General features: G+C 45.6%; 2 protein-coding genes and 1 long non-coding RNA gene across 4 annotated transcripts; 2 read left to right on the top strand and 1 right to left on the bottom strand.

Moving 5' to 3' along the window:
* Positions 1-166: 166 nt before the first annotated feature.
* Positions 167-1,392, bottom strand: LOC147259409 (uncharacterized). The gene is made up of 3 exons (XR_015117266.1): positions 1,327-1,392; positions 548-796; positions 167-265 (listed from the first exon to the last, which is right to left on the bottom strand). It is a non-coding gene; the product is annotated as an uncharacterized LOC147259409 (long non-coding RNA).
* Positions 1,393-2,243: 851 nt separating this feature from the next.
* On the top strand, positions 2,244-3,872 carry LOC147259408 (uncharacterized). The gene is made up of 4 exons (XM_086207962.1): positions 2,244-2,317; positions 2,392-2,499; positions 2,685-2,828; positions 3,716-3,872. Exons 1-4 carry the CDS (start codon positions 2,244-2,246, stop codon positions 3,801-3,803), a joined length of 414 nt encoding a protein of 137 aa, XP_086064088.1. The 3' UTR covers positions 3,804-3,872.
* Positions 3,873-5,068: 1,196 nt separating this feature from the next.
* LOC147259407 (uncharacterized) lies at positions 5,069-15,644 on the top strand. 2 transcript variants are annotated; one of them, XM_086207915.1, is made up of 15 exons: positions 5,069-5,190; positions 6,418-6,599; positions 6,689-6,748; positions 7,572-7,661; positions 7,851-7,940; positions 8,119-8,223; positions 8,873-9,058; positions 9,856-9,946; positions 10,031-10,128; positions 10,262-10,465; positions 11,301-11,411; positions 11,491-11,557; positions 12,896-13,333; positions 14,305-14,474; positions 14,722-15,644. In XM_086207915.1, exons 2-15 carry the CDS (start codon positions 6,495-6,497, stop codon positions 15,259-15,261), a joined length of 2,355 nt encoding a protein of 784 aa, XP_086064041.1. In that variant the 5' UTR covers positions 5,069-5,190; positions 6,418-6,494; the 3' UTR covers positions 15,262-15,644. The 2 variants fall into 2 exon arrangements, with proteins under 2 accessions (XP_086064041.1, XP_086064042.1); XM_086207916.1 differs by lacking the exon at positions 5,069-5,190 and adding an exon at positions 5,771-5,852.
* Positions 15,645-16,233: the final 589 nt, after the last annotated feature.

Here is a 16,233-nt window from a genome sequence, read left to right as displayed (position 1 = left end):
TGCTGTAGCCGTTTCATTATCAGGATTAAAAAGATTACAACCCCTCGTCTGTGGTCATGATTTTGTTCTGCGCTCGATGAACCAGCCGCTGAACATTCACCTGGGAGACGCCAACTGCTCCGGTCAGCTGAGACGAAAAGGAGCGTTTCTGATATTTTTAATTGTACTTTTTATAACTGGTGGCTGATCAAACGCAGTGTCGGATCAACTTTAATGGTTTCATCTGGATCAGTCAGCGTCTTTGGCTCTGTAGACCAAATGCAGACTAGAAAAGAAGTAGAAGAAGATGCTGAAACGAAGACCTAAGACAAAGTGCCTTAAACAGCCACGGCCAGCAGGGGGCGACTCCCGACTCCCGGTTTGCAAAAATAAATGTCATTGTACAGCCGTGTGGGACAACATAACCCAAACTATGCACACTTATTTGATGAATAACTGCAGACAACATTTGTGTTTTCTATTGCGATCTACAAATTTCAAGTCTCCTTGAATGCACCGTGATGTTCATTTGGTGATTCATGTGGACTGAATGCAGATTTATACTTACAGCAGTGCAGCAATGCCAGACGCTCAGCATCGCTCAGGTGTGGACATGGTCATGGGGGGAAGGGCGGATGGAACCAGCAACCCTTCAGTTGCTAGGCGGCCTCTCACCCTGTGAGCCGCGCCGTCCCCCTCCAATGATTAGCATGTAACCACCAAAGGTTCATTCAGCCACAGCCGTCGTGTTCCTTTAACTGATCTTTCATCTTCTCTCTCTAATGGCTCTTGAGTGGAAAACAGGGAGGGAAACTTGCTGAAAGAGAGAAAAGATTCCAGCGATGACAAACTCACGCCAAAGAACAAAAACATTCAGTCAATTACATGCTTTAAATGATGTAAATAAAAAAAATGTAACCAGATACAATAATCTTTTGCCTTGTCGTGACCAATACTTCTTCTTCTGTAGCTCCTGGAGTTTCATCTGAGAGGACGTGAATATGCAAGTATGAAAGCTGAATTAAGAAATGAACTGATGTCAACAGTTTCGAAGGAAAATCTCTCTCTCTCTCACTCACACACACACACACACACACACACACGCCGATTCTGCCTCATTGTCTGAGTTTTGTTATCAGGTTCAACATTTGTGACAAAGCAAACAGAATCATAGCTCACAGTAATAAAAAGATGTTTGCAGATCAATACCCGATCGATTATTTCATTTGTCCAAGCACCAGGAAGCTCTCACAGGTGATTAGAGCTCATTAGGGAAGTCGGATCCAATAATTTCATCACATTTTCCGGAGGTGAACAAATCAGTGCCTCCAGACTGGATATGTTTACCTGGTAAATAATGGAAGCCCAGAGCACAGTCTGTCAGTGGGTCGATGTCTGAGGAGGTACAAAAGGAGCCGTTCTGGAACCCGGCTCCCAGTCTGAGCTGGTCTCTGAGGTGGATCTGAGGTGAGTCTTCCAACACTGACAAAGAACCTGGAGGTGGGGAGGTTGTTGGGGTCTCAAACCGCTTCTACCGGCGCTCTTTTTCTTTTCTCTGTTGCTCTCTGACTAAGATGTGGGAACGATTTCAGGTTCATCATTCCAACACTTGGAAAAGCTCCAATATTCACACGCGTCTGACTGCTGCATGGAGGAAACGATCAGTTGACATGATGTCAGAACCTGTTTGAATGTTGAATTATCAAAACTTGTTAACGATGTTTTTGTCAAAGGTTTCATAAATCATTGCAAGTTTGTTCATTCAGTCCCAGACAAAGAGACGTCTGCCGTGCCATGATTTGTTTCCAGCAGTCAGAAATGTGTTCTTTTCGTTCTTGTTCCCTCAGTTGAGTGTTTGAGCTCGGCGGCGTAGAACGATGCGCGTGCAGGGTTTGACAACAGAAGTTTGTCCTCAGGTTGACATTCGGGACAGAGAACATTTTCCCTCCGGTGTTGACGGGCGCTTCGACTAAAGGCAGCAGCCTTCAGGCCACAGTGAGCTTGGACTTTCTAGTCCAGTTCAACATGTGATTTGTGATCCTGGTTCAATCTGTAGTTTTTACAGAGGGACAAGGTGTAGTTTTAAGGGTTTTAAGGTGGTAATTGTAATTGTTTTTCCCTGCAAACGTCAGACTCGCGCTGCAGCGTTTGAGGTTTGTGGAGTAGAACAGAACGCATCAAAGTACACTTTAATATCTCATTTGTCAATTTGATGAACAACCTCTCATCAGGAAATCATCACCCTCATCTTCATCATCCTCATGATGCCGTCCTTCAGTGTGCGTCAGGTGTTCGTGCTGTACGCCCTCCTGTACCTCACCGCGTCACTTCCTGTCAGGTACCGGCACCGAAAATCACTCCCATTTCCTCTCAGAGTTCTAGCTCATGTGACTCCTTCTCATGTGACCTCAGGGATGAAGATGAGATGGAAAATTTCCTGACTCAGACCAGATACCTGAACGCACCATGGTCTCTGGCTGATACTGGCTCTGCAGACGCTCTGCTGGAGGCCAGACTCAGGTGAGTGACCTAAAAAGTGTCCATGGTGTGAATGAATCCTCACCACATCTGAACGATGTGAAATACAACAAGGACACTGAAATCCTCCACCTTTCTAAGCTTTCAGAAACAGAATAACTCCAAGTTATCGACCCAAACAAACGAGGAGACAGAAATAAGTTGTTGTGATTGTCGTCTTTTTGCAGGCCGCTGCTGTCTGCAGGTCTGGACCGCAGGAGACAGCTGGGAGACATCGAGTTCTCCAACAAATACGCCGAGTTCCTGCGATCTAAAGCCAAACACAACTCCATGTGTGCTTTCCTGCGCCGCATGCAGGGAGTCAAGAAGAGGTTCGATAAAAACACACAGTGGGAGTGATCACGTAACACCAGCACTTTAGCGGGATGTCGCCATGAGAATGATACATGATAGTACAACTCTCCTGAGGGTCATCATGTGACCTGCTCAGTTCAGTCCACTTCTGTACAGGCTTTGATTTAAGAGAAAAGAGTTTTAGCTTTTACTGCCAATATTGTGGGAACTCTTCTCAAATCTAACTTTTTCCTACCTCTAACTTATGAAAGTCCACTTTTATACTGTCAATCATTCCACTGACCTTTGCTTTGTCGCATGGTTGCAATTTTGTGTGACAGATTTTGTGTCAGGCTTTTCAGATTTTTTCACTTTTACAGTTTTGGGGGCTCAGTTTGTTCCTGGTTCACACTGCTGTTGTGTGTTCTGCATCGCCGCGGCACTCGTTTCCTCTTTTGGTGTGAACTCACTTCCACCTTGTGTCTCGGTTCTGTCTTCTGTCCCACCGTTTGTATGTTCTTCTTCCCTCTCACTGTGATCGCCTGTGTCTGATCAGTTGATCAGTCCTGGTCAGCCCCACCTTCTACCTGGCACACCCCCCCTCCCCCCCATTAGCTCCTACCTGCCTTCATGATTTACTGGCGCATGTTGTATTTGATGCCGTCGTAAAGCGCGGCCGAGGCTGCCATATTGATGAGAAGCGTCCTCATGAGCGTCTCCTTCTTGTGGTCATCACTACCTCATAAATGTGCTGGAATCTCAGAGTTGCGTCATAAACTGGAGGTGATGGTTCAACTGGTTGTTACTCTCAGTCTTTGTCACTTGGGATTCCTGGTTGTATTTTTTTGGTAAATAAAGCATTGATGAAGACGGTTCTTTGTTGCATCTGAGGAGAGTCTAACGGCGTCTGTATTGTCGTTGGCAGCGGCGTGGGAGGAGACGCAGAGAGGGTGAACCTGCTGCTGCAACAGCACATGTGTCCGTCCGTCTACACCTGGCCCTCCGAGCTGTAGCGTCCCAGCCGAGGCCGACGCTGGGAAAAGCTCCTTATTTACAGGTGTAACCCGAATAAAGGTTGTTATTAAAGTACGTTTTACAACGTCTTCTAGGTGTTTGTCATATTTGTACAGAGCATTTCACATTTAGTCACACCATTTACACTTGACTAGATCAGTCAAATCATCCCAGCGGATTAAAGGGACGTATAAAACCTTCAAGTCATTAAAGTCTCTGAGATGTTTCTGTCTTTGAATTCAAACATTCACATGGTAGGATTTCAAGATAACTTTGCATTTATATTCATACAAAATAAAATGCCAGGGAGATAAACGCTGTCACCTTTAGTTTGTAGAGTTATTTGAGTAATTCACTACAAAAAAAAAACTGCTTGAGAAAGTCTGTGTACGTAAACATGAAATATAAAAATCATATATTCAACATTATTATATATTCCATGTAAACAAGAGTGTCCAGGACACCGCACGTTTGTTTGCAGAACACAATGTTCGTTAGACAAGTGTCAAGTGTTGCCTGAATCCTAACATTACAAAGAAAGAATGCGGGCTGTATATTTGTACTAATATCTACAGGACACAACTCCAGTATGATGAACAGTTCAACTCCACTGACAGGTCAAGATCTTTATTTGCAGACGATGTTCTGTTCTTCATTAAAACGACCTACAAGTGTTCCAGGTACACGCTGCTGTTCCAAGTCGCCTTTGCCACGTGAAACAACCCGTCAATTTAAAATACTGTTTAAACAAAAGTAGAGAAATACTTGATCCTGAGTTTAGGTAAGCATCAAAAGCAACAAGTACGCATTATCAGTGATATTTGTGGATTCTACTTTGTGGGAGTTTGTAAAGATCAGGTTAAAGAGCCGTCTGTGTTCGAGTTCTGCTGCTCTGATTGTTTCCTCCTCAAGCTGACAGGCTTCAAATGTGAAAGTACAGCGTCTTCATCAGGCTTGGTCAGAAACTGCTGGGTTCAGATCAGCGTTAAGGTGTTAATAGAAGGAGGAATAAAAGCCCCTTCGAATGTAAATACTCAAGTAAAGTAAAAACACCCTGACACTGTTCTTAAGAGCAGTACTTGAGTAAAAATAGTTCCTTTCCCCCACTGGAAAAGCAAATGAACGGTGAGCTAGCTGGTTAGCTCGCTAGCTGGTTAGCTCGCGAGCTGGTGGAAGTGGCGGGAGGTACAGAAGCAGAAGCTTTTCAAACCCATCAGAACCTCCAACATTTCACATCTGACATTTACCGCATTTCTATTCTGTCAGGTTTGTCTGGACACACAAGGAGCAGGATGGTGGAACGGTGTGGGCGTGGAAGATGAGCCACTCCATGGAGAATTCCTCTTTGTGGATTCATTCCATTTCCACACACATGAAACTCAGCAGGTCAGACCAATTAAATAAAGGGCAATGACAAAGATCTTATATGACTTACCAGCAAACAGATGTGTGTGATTTTTATGACGGGGAAAAGTCCAGCGCTGCCATAAAGCTGAGCAGATAAGCCCAGAACAGATCACCTCAGACGGAGACATGGCCGGGACCCTTCCACTCTTCGCTGTCAGGATCTTTTTCTTCTTTTTACCTCTGATTCTGCTTCAAACTTGCACCGAAGCCCAGGGGGGTAAGAAGCCGGCCTGCTTCACCCGCAGCCTCAGTGTTTCTGACTGACTTGATAATCTAACGGCACAATTATGAGGCGTGTTTACTTGTAGGACATAAATTATTATAAATTAACACCAAAATGATCAAATGTTGTTTGTGTGAAATCAAACACAAGGAAAGACTCATGAAACATGATGGGAAGTGGTTCACAACATGGGAACGCAAAGGAAAGAGAGTGTGTGTGTGTGTGTGTGTGTGTGTGTGTGTGTGTGTGTGTGTGAGAGAGAGAGAGAGAGCGAGCGAGAGAGTGGAGATTTTAGAGATGTGCGCATTCATCATCACTAATGATTCTTCACATTAACAACTGTGATTTTTTTTGTTTATTCCGACGTTCACGACAAAGCCCTTCTTATTAAAAGTGATGTTTTGACACGTCTGAGTGGGTAAAGTTTACAGTTGTGTAGTCGGCGTCGCACTAAACTGCCCTCAGTTACATCACAAATAAGTCAAGTGAAATAAAAAACCAAAACACCAGCAGTCTTTTTGAAGGATTAGTCCTAGTTAGATGATGCAGTTGGGTTTAAGGTGCTACCCAGCGAGTCGAGGCTGGTCGCTGTGCGGTGTGTCACTTCAAAGTGTGATGTGTTTGTCTTGTTAAAGACAGAGTTAGTTCCTGTGACCTTCACTGTCGGGGGACGCCGCTGAAACGGAACCGACGCAGACGGTTCTATCAGACAGTCTCATTATGAGCAGATCAGCGCAGGTTGCCTGCCGATTCACACGACTCACGGTTCTAGTCCAGACAGACGTTTCTGGGGCCCGGTGGGATTTACTCTGTGTTTGGATGTCTAGGTTCTAGAACTTTTTACTGCTCTCAAGTGTCGGCCTACCAGTTCCATCTCTGTACTTGGCACAAGATGAGACAGATTTCTATCTGACAGTCTGGATCTGGAAGGGACAGACGGACACTGACACAAGGACCTGTTTAATCCTGTGTTCCTCCTCCAGAACCTTGTACGGCGCGACTGTCCATACGGTTTGATGAAAACAACAATGTGGGGGATGTCGTGGAAACCATCACTGTGATGGAAAGAATACGCCTTGAATTTGACCCCCCCCCTGCAAACCCTAACAACCCGTTTGCTCTGGAGGGAAACCTACTGGTAGCTGCAAGGGTGTTAGACTACGAGGTGGGTCCAGACAACTGCAACTGACCAGATTAAAAGGAGTTGAGATTATATAATCTGCACGGAAGCTGACTTGTGATGTTTGTTTACAGACTTCAACAAACCATGTGGCCAAGATCGCATGCATTAACACAGCCACAGGCAACAAGGAGGTAGGACTGTTAAGCAGCAAATTTCACACACTAACCCCCCCCTCACACACACACACACACACACACACACACACACACACACACACAAGCACAAGGTAGACTCAAAGTTCAGACACAGTAAACTCCCGCTGAGCCACAGAGGGAGTGGTGAGACGATAGTCTCGGCCCCGGTTTGAACGTATCCATGTCCTCCGAGTTCAAGGCAGTAAATGTTCTTGAACAGGTTACAGAAATTCTGAAGACAGTTCTACTTTAAGATGCCCTTCAAGCTATCAAGAAGGTTCTCCAGGTGACTGAAGGTGTACTAGGGTTGGGGAGACGGTTGTCAAGCCTCGCGGGGGAGTTGTTAAGGTTCTTGAGGGGTTTGAAGAGATTCTGAAAAGGCTGTACTGGTTCTGAAGAGATTTTCCAGCTGATCAGAGATGTTCTTCAGGTGTCCTGGAAGAGTTGTTTTTTTTTTCCAGGTGTGCCTGTGGCTGCAGGGAATGTGAGGATGTTCTACAGGTGCTTGAGCAGGCGAGACAGCTTCTGCTGGAAGTTGAACAAATTCTGGATGAAGTTGTAACGGTTTTTCACGAGTTTGTGAAATGGCTTGAGGCTTTCCTAGCGTGTGAGGATTTTATTCAGGTTCTAGAGAAACTTTTTCAAAACCTCAAATAATATATGTTCATCTCTTAGGACAGTAAAACACAGGATCATAGCTCATTGAGTTGAGCTCTGCATGAAGCTCAGAGACAAAATCCTTTGATTTATGTGTGTATAAAGCAAATCATAATCAGTAATATAAGAATTCTGAAAGAGGATTGTGTGACTTTGTTCCTAGAAAATCCTCACCATTGTTGTGAGAGTGGTTAATTTGAACGACAACGCGCCTTTTTTCGGGAGTAACACCAACAATGCAACTGTCAGCGAGGTAAGAGCCTGATAAAACCCTTTGGTTTTGCTGGTTTTTGTACATTTTGCACATTTGTTTTTCATAGTAAGAGGCTGATTTCTCTCACTCCTTTATCTACACAACAGTTTTGCCAGGACATGACATTGAAATATTGAAAACTGTGTGTCTTGAAAATAAAACCTCAAACCGACTATGTTTTTGTCTCAGTTTTCTCCTGTAGGCACAACCATTGGCCACTATCCTGCCACGGACTTAGACCCCAACACGCAGCTCTACTACACACTGATATCTGAATCCGTAAGATCTCATGATTTATCTGTTGGTTCAACGATCTTCTTAGCTGATGTCCTTATCCACTCATAAGACAAGATCAAGTCCCCCTTAGCTTAGCTTAGCTTAGCATAGCGCTGGGAGCAGGTGAAAGCTGCTTGATTAAAAGGTTCAGAGTTTATATTGTCCTGTTCCATTTCTGCAGAATGACTTTGCACTGAAATCAGAGACCAAGCCGGAAATCGTCACACGGAATGTTCTCGACTACGACAAAGTCCAAAAAAACGTGAAACTGGTCTTGACTGTTCAGGTAAGTATGACTGCTGCACTAATTTCATTCGTCCTTCCTCTGCCCCTTCATGTCGTGATCCCCTGATCCTAGATTCAGACATCGATAAACATGGAGGCGCTGAACACAACAGAATAAAGAACAGACTGTCTAACGAGAATATTCTGAGAAAATAAAGGGATTGCAGTTTTTGTAGTTCCTGTTAGAGCAGTTTAACTTCCCTCAATAGCAGCACCCAAAGTCAATCTAACTGGATATCTAATATTCCTACCAGGTACCAGGGGTGGCAAGAGGGCTGAACCTCTGTAACCAAGTACAAATGCTCTTACATTACTGAAATATAAGTCAAATATACGGTAAGTTGGACTGCTGTTAAAATATTTAGTGTTTAACAGTCATGTTGAACGCAGTCGGCTACAACAGGCAATGAATCAAAAGTGAGATCAACTGAGAAATGCCTGCGTTCAGCAAAGCACCTCTGATGTACCGTTGGCTCAAAGTAGGACCGGAGCAGGCCGTTCTCTTAGCAATTCAAAGACATGAAGGGAAACGTATCCACTGAAAACCTACAGGTTTATTTGAACCCGAGCTGAACAAATACTGTCTATTATGTATTACTACAAAACTTCTCCCAATCCACTGGTTTTCTTTTGTTTTGTTGTTTTTTTAGGATACACCGCTGACAATAGCAGGTAACAGGGCCTCACACACCGCCACCACCAACATCACGGTCAGCATCTTAGACGTGGACAACAGACTGCCATGGTTCCAGCCTTGCATCAAGCACGAGGTGGGGTTGACTGTGGTCTGCCAGAGCGCCGGCTACACTGGCAAGGTCATCGTTAATGAAATACAGGTGCGTTTCTTCCAGTTTGGTCATATGATCGTGATTATGACGGGAGTGAGTTTGGCCCAGGCGTGGCGTGCTGGTTCAACTTCCAGCTCCCATACATACTCACAGACCCTCGCCTGAGAGGACTGCCCTGGGACTGGGATCACGCAGAGCGCCAATGATTGGCGCTAACATTGCTGTTCTCTGCTGTGCACGATCCTGTGCTTTCCAAAACAAATGTAAAGTCGACAAGCACTTCTTTCCACTTGATATCAGGGGTAACGTAGAGCACGGGAGGCTCACGCCATTTCCCCAGTTACCCTCAACTTCAAACAGGCACTGACCAGAGGAGGAGCAAGTGCAACAACCAGGACACTAACCTCAACAACTGTGTCTGGAAAGCCAGCGGTAACAAGGGGTTTCCAACCGGCAAGCCCTGTGTTGTTGGGCAACATATTAAGACCACCACTCAGATCTAAATTCCCAAATTCTTCAGAAAGTTCTACAGGCTCCAATTTGGCTTTGCTCAGACGTGTTTAATGAGCTGAAGTGGACTTTGGTGGCTCAAAGCCTTACAAAGAACACAATTTATGAAATTGCCTGACAAAGCAATGATTTAAAGTAAACCCTTTGCTTGTCAACGACCTGGAGCATCACCTTAAGAACCTGTTTATCAACTTTCGTCGCACACAATGTGGCCTTTTTGGAGGATAGTGACACCATATGTCCTTTTACCCCGCTTGAGGTACTGCACGTTGGACATGCTAAACTGCTTCCTCAGAGACATCATGGTAATCACAGTGTCTCTGTCTCCTTGGCAGAGCGGATTGTTACCACTGGAACCAGGTCCACTGTATGCCATCGATGGTGACTCTGGGATTAATGACCCGGTAACATATTCCTTCCTCAGTGGTAAGCATCTCAGGCATCTTCGCCGGCAGAAGTGCGTTGTTGATTATCATCAGCAGGAAGCAGCTCAGTCTGTCTGTGTTGCAGGACATGAGGACGGTATCTTTCAGATCAACCCACACACGGGGAACATCACCATGCTGAAGGAGGCTAAAGAGTTGGGGACCATCACTCTCGCAGTGGCGGTAATGATGAAACAATCACATACTTCGACTAAGTCTTGATCTTCCTCTTTGTGCTTACTGCAGTAAGCAAAAGACCTTCGACGTTCGGTTCTTTCTTCTAAAATCACGGTAAAGGAGTCTTTTTCTCTCCTAGGCGGCTCAGACAACAAACAGTTATCAGATTGCAACCACCAGCGTCACAATCAGCGTTCAGGATAAGAGCCTCCACCCTCCAGAGTTCCAGCGGCTCCAGTATCAAGCCATCGTCTCTGCTGTGGGCACCCAGGCCATGGACCTGGAGAACAAGGATGAGCCTCTGAGAATCATAGTCCTGGACAAGGACTACGCTTCCACTGGGGTACAACCTTGACTCCATACATCTTCTTTATTCATATCAGTGATTCAGACATCACGCTTTATTAATCATACCGTGGACTTGTTAGTTTTGTTAGTCACTTACATCAGTATGAACAAACAAGCTGATGTTTAAAAGAAACAAGTTTTCTTTTTATAAAATCAAAGCCAATTACTTTGGACAGAAAATTCTGGTAACAATCTTTCTCTGTAAAAGAAAAGCAGTGCACAGAGCTGCAGTGGCTGCCGTTGGTCACCGTTATCCATGCTTTCCTTGACACCCATGATGCCTTTTGTGAATTATAATTGGGGCTTCCTTTATAAGCATAGGCAGTTGTTCAGTGTTACCTTAGCATACATGCTAGGTATATATATATATATATGTCCGTGCAGTAAAGTATACTTAAAATTTCTGGAAACAATACTAAAAACAGGCAGCACGGTGGAGCAGTGGTCCTCACTGTGGCCCCCCACCAAGAAGGTTGTGGGTGGAGCCCCGGCTGCAGCACGGGGTCTTTCTGGGTGAGTCTCCATGTTCTCCCTGTTCCTGCTGGGTTCTCTCTGGTACTCCAGCTTCCTCCACAGTCCAAAGACATCAAGAGGGACCAGGTTAATCCAGACTCTAAATTGACCGTAGGCGTGGCTGGGAGAGCCAATGGTTGTCTGTCTCTATGTGTTGGCCCTGCCATGGACTGGTGACCTGTCCAGGGGGAAGGCTGCTGGGATAGGCTCCACCCCCACCCCCCCAACCCCAGACTTGTGTTTGATAACTGAGTCTCTTAGATCATTTTCTGTCTGTTTGATGTAGAACACTAATATTTGTATTCCTGTTTGAACAGAATCTAAATCCCAACATTGTTTGCCGCATTAACGGAAGCAGCGATTTCGTCATCATCGACGGCTTCTTATTCATGACGACAGAACTCCCTGAGACCACATTGTCTCTGCAGGTGAGTTTGCTTCTCTGAGCTAAATTAACTTCTGGATGCAAACATTTCCTAAAGCTCTCCACCTGCTCTTATCTTCCAGGTGGTGGCAGAGGACACAACAAACGGAGAATCAGCTGAAGCGCCGCTCTTCGTGGAGGTGAACTTTGGTAAGAGGAAAGCTTTCTGGTTATACTTCAGCTTAAGGATGCACGATATTGGATTTTTGGCCGATATCCAATATGCCGATATTTTACAACTCATTTGGCCGATAACCCCTACCAGTATTTTCAGAGATCGTCTAGTTTCTGCGGTGAAATTAACATACAGAATTATTCTGCATACTCTGCAAATGCAGATGTAAGACCAAGCTGAAAGTGATGTAACATCAGCAGTCGTTCCATGAGCATGCCTTCGAAAGCAGTTGCAGTTGCAGTGTGAGATCCTCGGCACTCTTGTGCATGAAGGTCAGCCTTTTACAGTTCACGCGGCTGGTCGCGACTGTATTTCCTGTCTGTATCCAAGGATTGGGGGAGAAACTGCTGGTGAGTTTGTGTGGCCACTGGTGACCTGTTTTTTTTCATTTTCCTTCATTACTGCCATAAACTCATCATAACGGTTGGGACGACGGTTCTTGAGATGGATAATTAAGCTTGTAGTGTTGAAAGACTCGGTATCTTCCTCGCATCACCGATGCTGGGCGGTCATTGCAAATACCAGTTTTGACATCCATTTCTGACGCTTTAAAGACGTTCCACACCGCTGACATTTTGACTCCTCTCTCTCCTCTGCTGCAGGTAGACGCACGTGACATCATTACACCATGCTCCGGGCAACATCCTCACGCTGGGAACGTGAAATTCGGGGGGGTCGATCAAGGAAGCAAAGCCTGTTAATTTAACGATTAATTATATCGTCAGAATGGCCGATGTCCGATACATAATTTTAAAGCCAATATCAGCCAATACTGACGACGTGCCGATAATATCGTGCATCCCTACTTCAGCTTTATGATCGGTGCTGATGTTTCCAGAGGTGTTTCAGATTTAATGGGTGTCAGGATCGCAGATGAGGAATTTGCACCGTATAACTTCATCAGAAACCCAGGAGCCTTTGTATGAATGACTGAAGTTTCCTTCCATTTCAGCTGGAAGCAGCAGGACTTAAATTGAATCATTGCTTGGTTGAGATGGTTTCATTCCTCCTGCAGTTTGATGGTCGGTCTTTGGATGTTGACGCTGTTGTGTGATTGCAGAGCTTTGAATGTCTGATTGCCAGCGTTCTCATCAGGGCGACTAAACCTGAACAATGACCAGACACTCCTGAGTTTATTAAAAACTGCTCCAGCAGCAAATGTTTGTTTTTGGTCCCTATCAACTGTTTTAATCCTAACACATTTTAAAAAATGGGACAGAGGGTGAGAACTATTTGAACTACCCTCTCAGGCTTGGAGAAAAGTCGGTACTTGATGTGAAACCATTAAGCTTCAAAGTGTGCTCTCCTCCCAGGTGTTACCACCACTGCTTTGCCTTTGAGCACTACCATGACATCAACCTCCATAACAGAATTCACCACCAACAGGGAGACCACTAAAGCTATCACATCCACCTCTGACCCCAGCCCGTCCACCAGTGGCAGTATGTCCACTCCCTTCTCCAATACGACCAGTGTGACCATTGTCTCCACGACACACCCCAGTGTGTCTACTGAAGCCAGCGTTACTACCACTAGTCCCAGTACGACCAGTGTGACCATCGTCTCCACGACAGACCCCAGGGTATCCACTGAATCCAGTGTCACCCCCACTAGTCCCAGTACGACCAGTGAGACCATGGTCTCCACAAGTGAGCCCAGTGTCTCCACTGAAGCCAGTGTCACCCCCACTGATCTCAGCACGACCAGTGACGGAAGTGTTTCCACTGCCAGCCCAGCTCCTCCTCTTACAGGTGGTCACATGTTTTGTCTTCATGCTAATTTCATGTGTGTTTACAGCCCATTTTACATCAAAGCGACACAACGAGACCCAAAAAAATAGCAAGCCCTAATTTGTGGAGTGCACATTTGAGGTATTCTCAGGTCCAAACATTTGAGCCTGAGGCTAAAAAGATGTCGAAATGGCAGAAGCAAACCAAGACGTCGCAAGAGAAAAGGAAATAGGCAGGCAGAAAGGAGCACCCAGTCACTCGCTTGTCTAAACACCTTTAGAATCTTGTTTTGCTGCAGAACAAGAACCATGACCTCCACCTCTGATGATGTGAGCGTTGCTAATCTGCTATCATCTGTTCGCTCAAGTCTGACATCTTGCATGCTGCGATTACTGGCACTGGCTTGCACTGTGTTTGATTTCTATACAGCTTCTTCATCACAGTATAGTGAGGTGCGTTACTGCCTCCTACTGGCCTGGGGCTTCTTTCTAATTCATTTCACAGGCTAGCAGGAGTCCTTAAGTTGGTCCATTCGAACCTGTTTGAGGCCGTCTGCCTTTAAAAGAAGGCAAACACGTAAACAAGGAAGAAAGTGTAGGACTTCTGGACTGAGATTTAAGCGCAGTGTTGAGCAGGAATGTGGGGTATTTGTTTCTTCTTCGGTTTCAAACTTGTCCTGATGTGTTGTATATTGTCTTGCAAAAGTATCAGTTACCAAAAAAAATCACGATATTGCAATACGATCGTTATCATCTGTAAAGTATCGTGACATCACATCACTTCCAGCCCAATTCCACGTGTGTCACGCCTGCCTGCAAACTGCATCTCCCTCAGCGTAACACTGAAGATGAAGAGCCTGTTTTTCCTGACATAATTATTATAATAATTATAATAATTAAAACAGTACGAGATGTTTTCATTGAACATTTTTTTGATTGGAGCTGCAGTTTGTTCTCTGGTGACACAAGTACTTCTCCCCCCCTCAAACACAGTGATCATCTCCCACGGTGACTTCGGAGCCGGTGACATGGCGGCACTCGGTGCAACATTGGGTGCCCTGCTGCTCATAAGTCTGGGTGTCATTGGGGTGCTCATCTACCGCGTCCAGAGGGGAAAAGCTGACTGGAGAAAGATCTTCGAAGCCAGCAAGTTCCGCAGCTCTGTGAGTTCTCAGTTTGTCAAGGTGCTCTTAGTGATGAGTAAGAACGAGCCTTCTGGATGAAAACCGCTTCAGGAACCTCACGGAAATCCTTCGCGTAGAACGTTTACGACCAGCAACGTTGAAAATCTTCTGTGACATCCTCTGGACACTTCAGTCCTGCATGTGAAAAAGTTCAAATTTTGGGCTGCAATGAACCCTGCAACCTCTATGCACTTTTTTAACTGCAGAATATATGGTCTCTCCACAGCTGGGTCACGGCTCAGGCAGTCCCAAAGAAGGAATCCAGTACACCAATGAGACTTTCCAGGATGATGAAGATAGAGGCAGCCTGGGCTCTGGAGGTCCAGATGGGGGGAGAACCTTGGCAGGTGAAGACAAACAATCCTCAGAAGACTTCAGGATGGCCTCTTTGAGCGGGAGGCTCCACACCCTCCTGGACGACGACCTCAGCCAGACGGGCTCTGACAAGGCCGACAATGAGAAGGAGGTGAAACCCATCCTAACAAAGGAGCGACGCATGGAGGAAGGGTACAAGGCGGTCTGGTTTAAGGAGGACATCGACCCCAATGCTAAAGAGGAGGTGGTTATCATCCCAGAACGAGAGGAGGAAAGTGAGGAGGAAAGCGAGGAGGCAAGCAGCAGCAGGGAGGACGAAGACGACGACCGGCCGTCAAAGGTGTCAACAGCCAACGGCTCTGAAGCAGATCTGGACAGTGGTCTCGGGGAGAAAATAGAGGATGCGGCAGGTGACTCAGAGAGTGACGATGAGTTGATGGCCGAACTGTGACATGGAGGACGCAGCAGGAAACACCCACCACAACATTTCACCATCTATCAGCAGTGTCTTATCAGTAGTTGGCCGGGACCAGTGAACGACGACTGAACACACCTACAAGAAAACGAGCAGTTACCGTCGAGTAAGAGCCGCCGTAGCGGGAAGGTCTCGACTGTTAACCCATCACATTCTAAGAGTTTTGATGTGAAAACTTCATGGATTGAAGATCTTGTGTTTGTGCGTGGGAGGCTGTGGAGGTCAGACTGTAGATTCTCAAGCCTTCCACTTGAAATGTGCTTATTTTGACACCTACGTTTATTCACTCTTTTCGCACCTTTGTAAAAGACTTGCCTACTTGGAGTGGTGTTCACTGAACGGAAAGAATTTAAATAAAATGTAACATTGGGTTGATTATTTACCGGCTGTGTGGGTTGTTAGGTGCAGAGAACTCCAGTATGGGTGGAGGAACAGATGGTGATAAACACAGTTGTTGCCATCTGTAATAAAACTCTCCTTGATATTGACAACTTGTCTCTCAGCAGTTTCACCTGTGGCTGAAAACAACTGGAACATTTGGAGGTCAGTGGGTATTTTCCACCACACATTTGCCTCTGAGTCGTCTGGGCCGGCCTCCTCGTGTGAAAATCATCCTGGTCGCTTTAGCATACAGGGTCATTTTTAAGGTGGCCTTGTTAGCGAGGATAATCCCTCGCTCTGGTGTAGCTTGAGAGTATGTGGACTTGTGGTTTTAGATAGTGTAGTTGTTAGCTGTCATTAGCTCCAAGCTAAATATACGTGACTGGCTCTCTCTGCATTCTGTGGACCTAAAGAAGTGATTGTTGTAAGCTCAAGACATCTGTTTGGGAGCAGCTGAGAGGCAAAACCCACATTCCAGGTGAAACATTGAGATAAAAGTTTCCATTTTCTTAAACTGCAGAAGAATCCAACCTGCAGCTGCTCCTCTACTGACACCAACAGGCGGAT

This window comes from Aulostomus chinensis, chromosome 7 (assembly GCF_037954235.1).
Source record: "Aulostomus chinensis isolate RoL2024-O1b breed Wild chromosome 7, RoL_Achi_v1.0, whole genome shotgun sequence".
Taxonomy (NCBI): Eukaryota; Metazoa; Chordata; class Actinopteri; order Syngnathiformes; family Aulostomidae; genus Aulostomus; species Aulostomus chinensis.
This window is presented reverse-complemented; position numbering and strand designations above follow the sequence as displayed.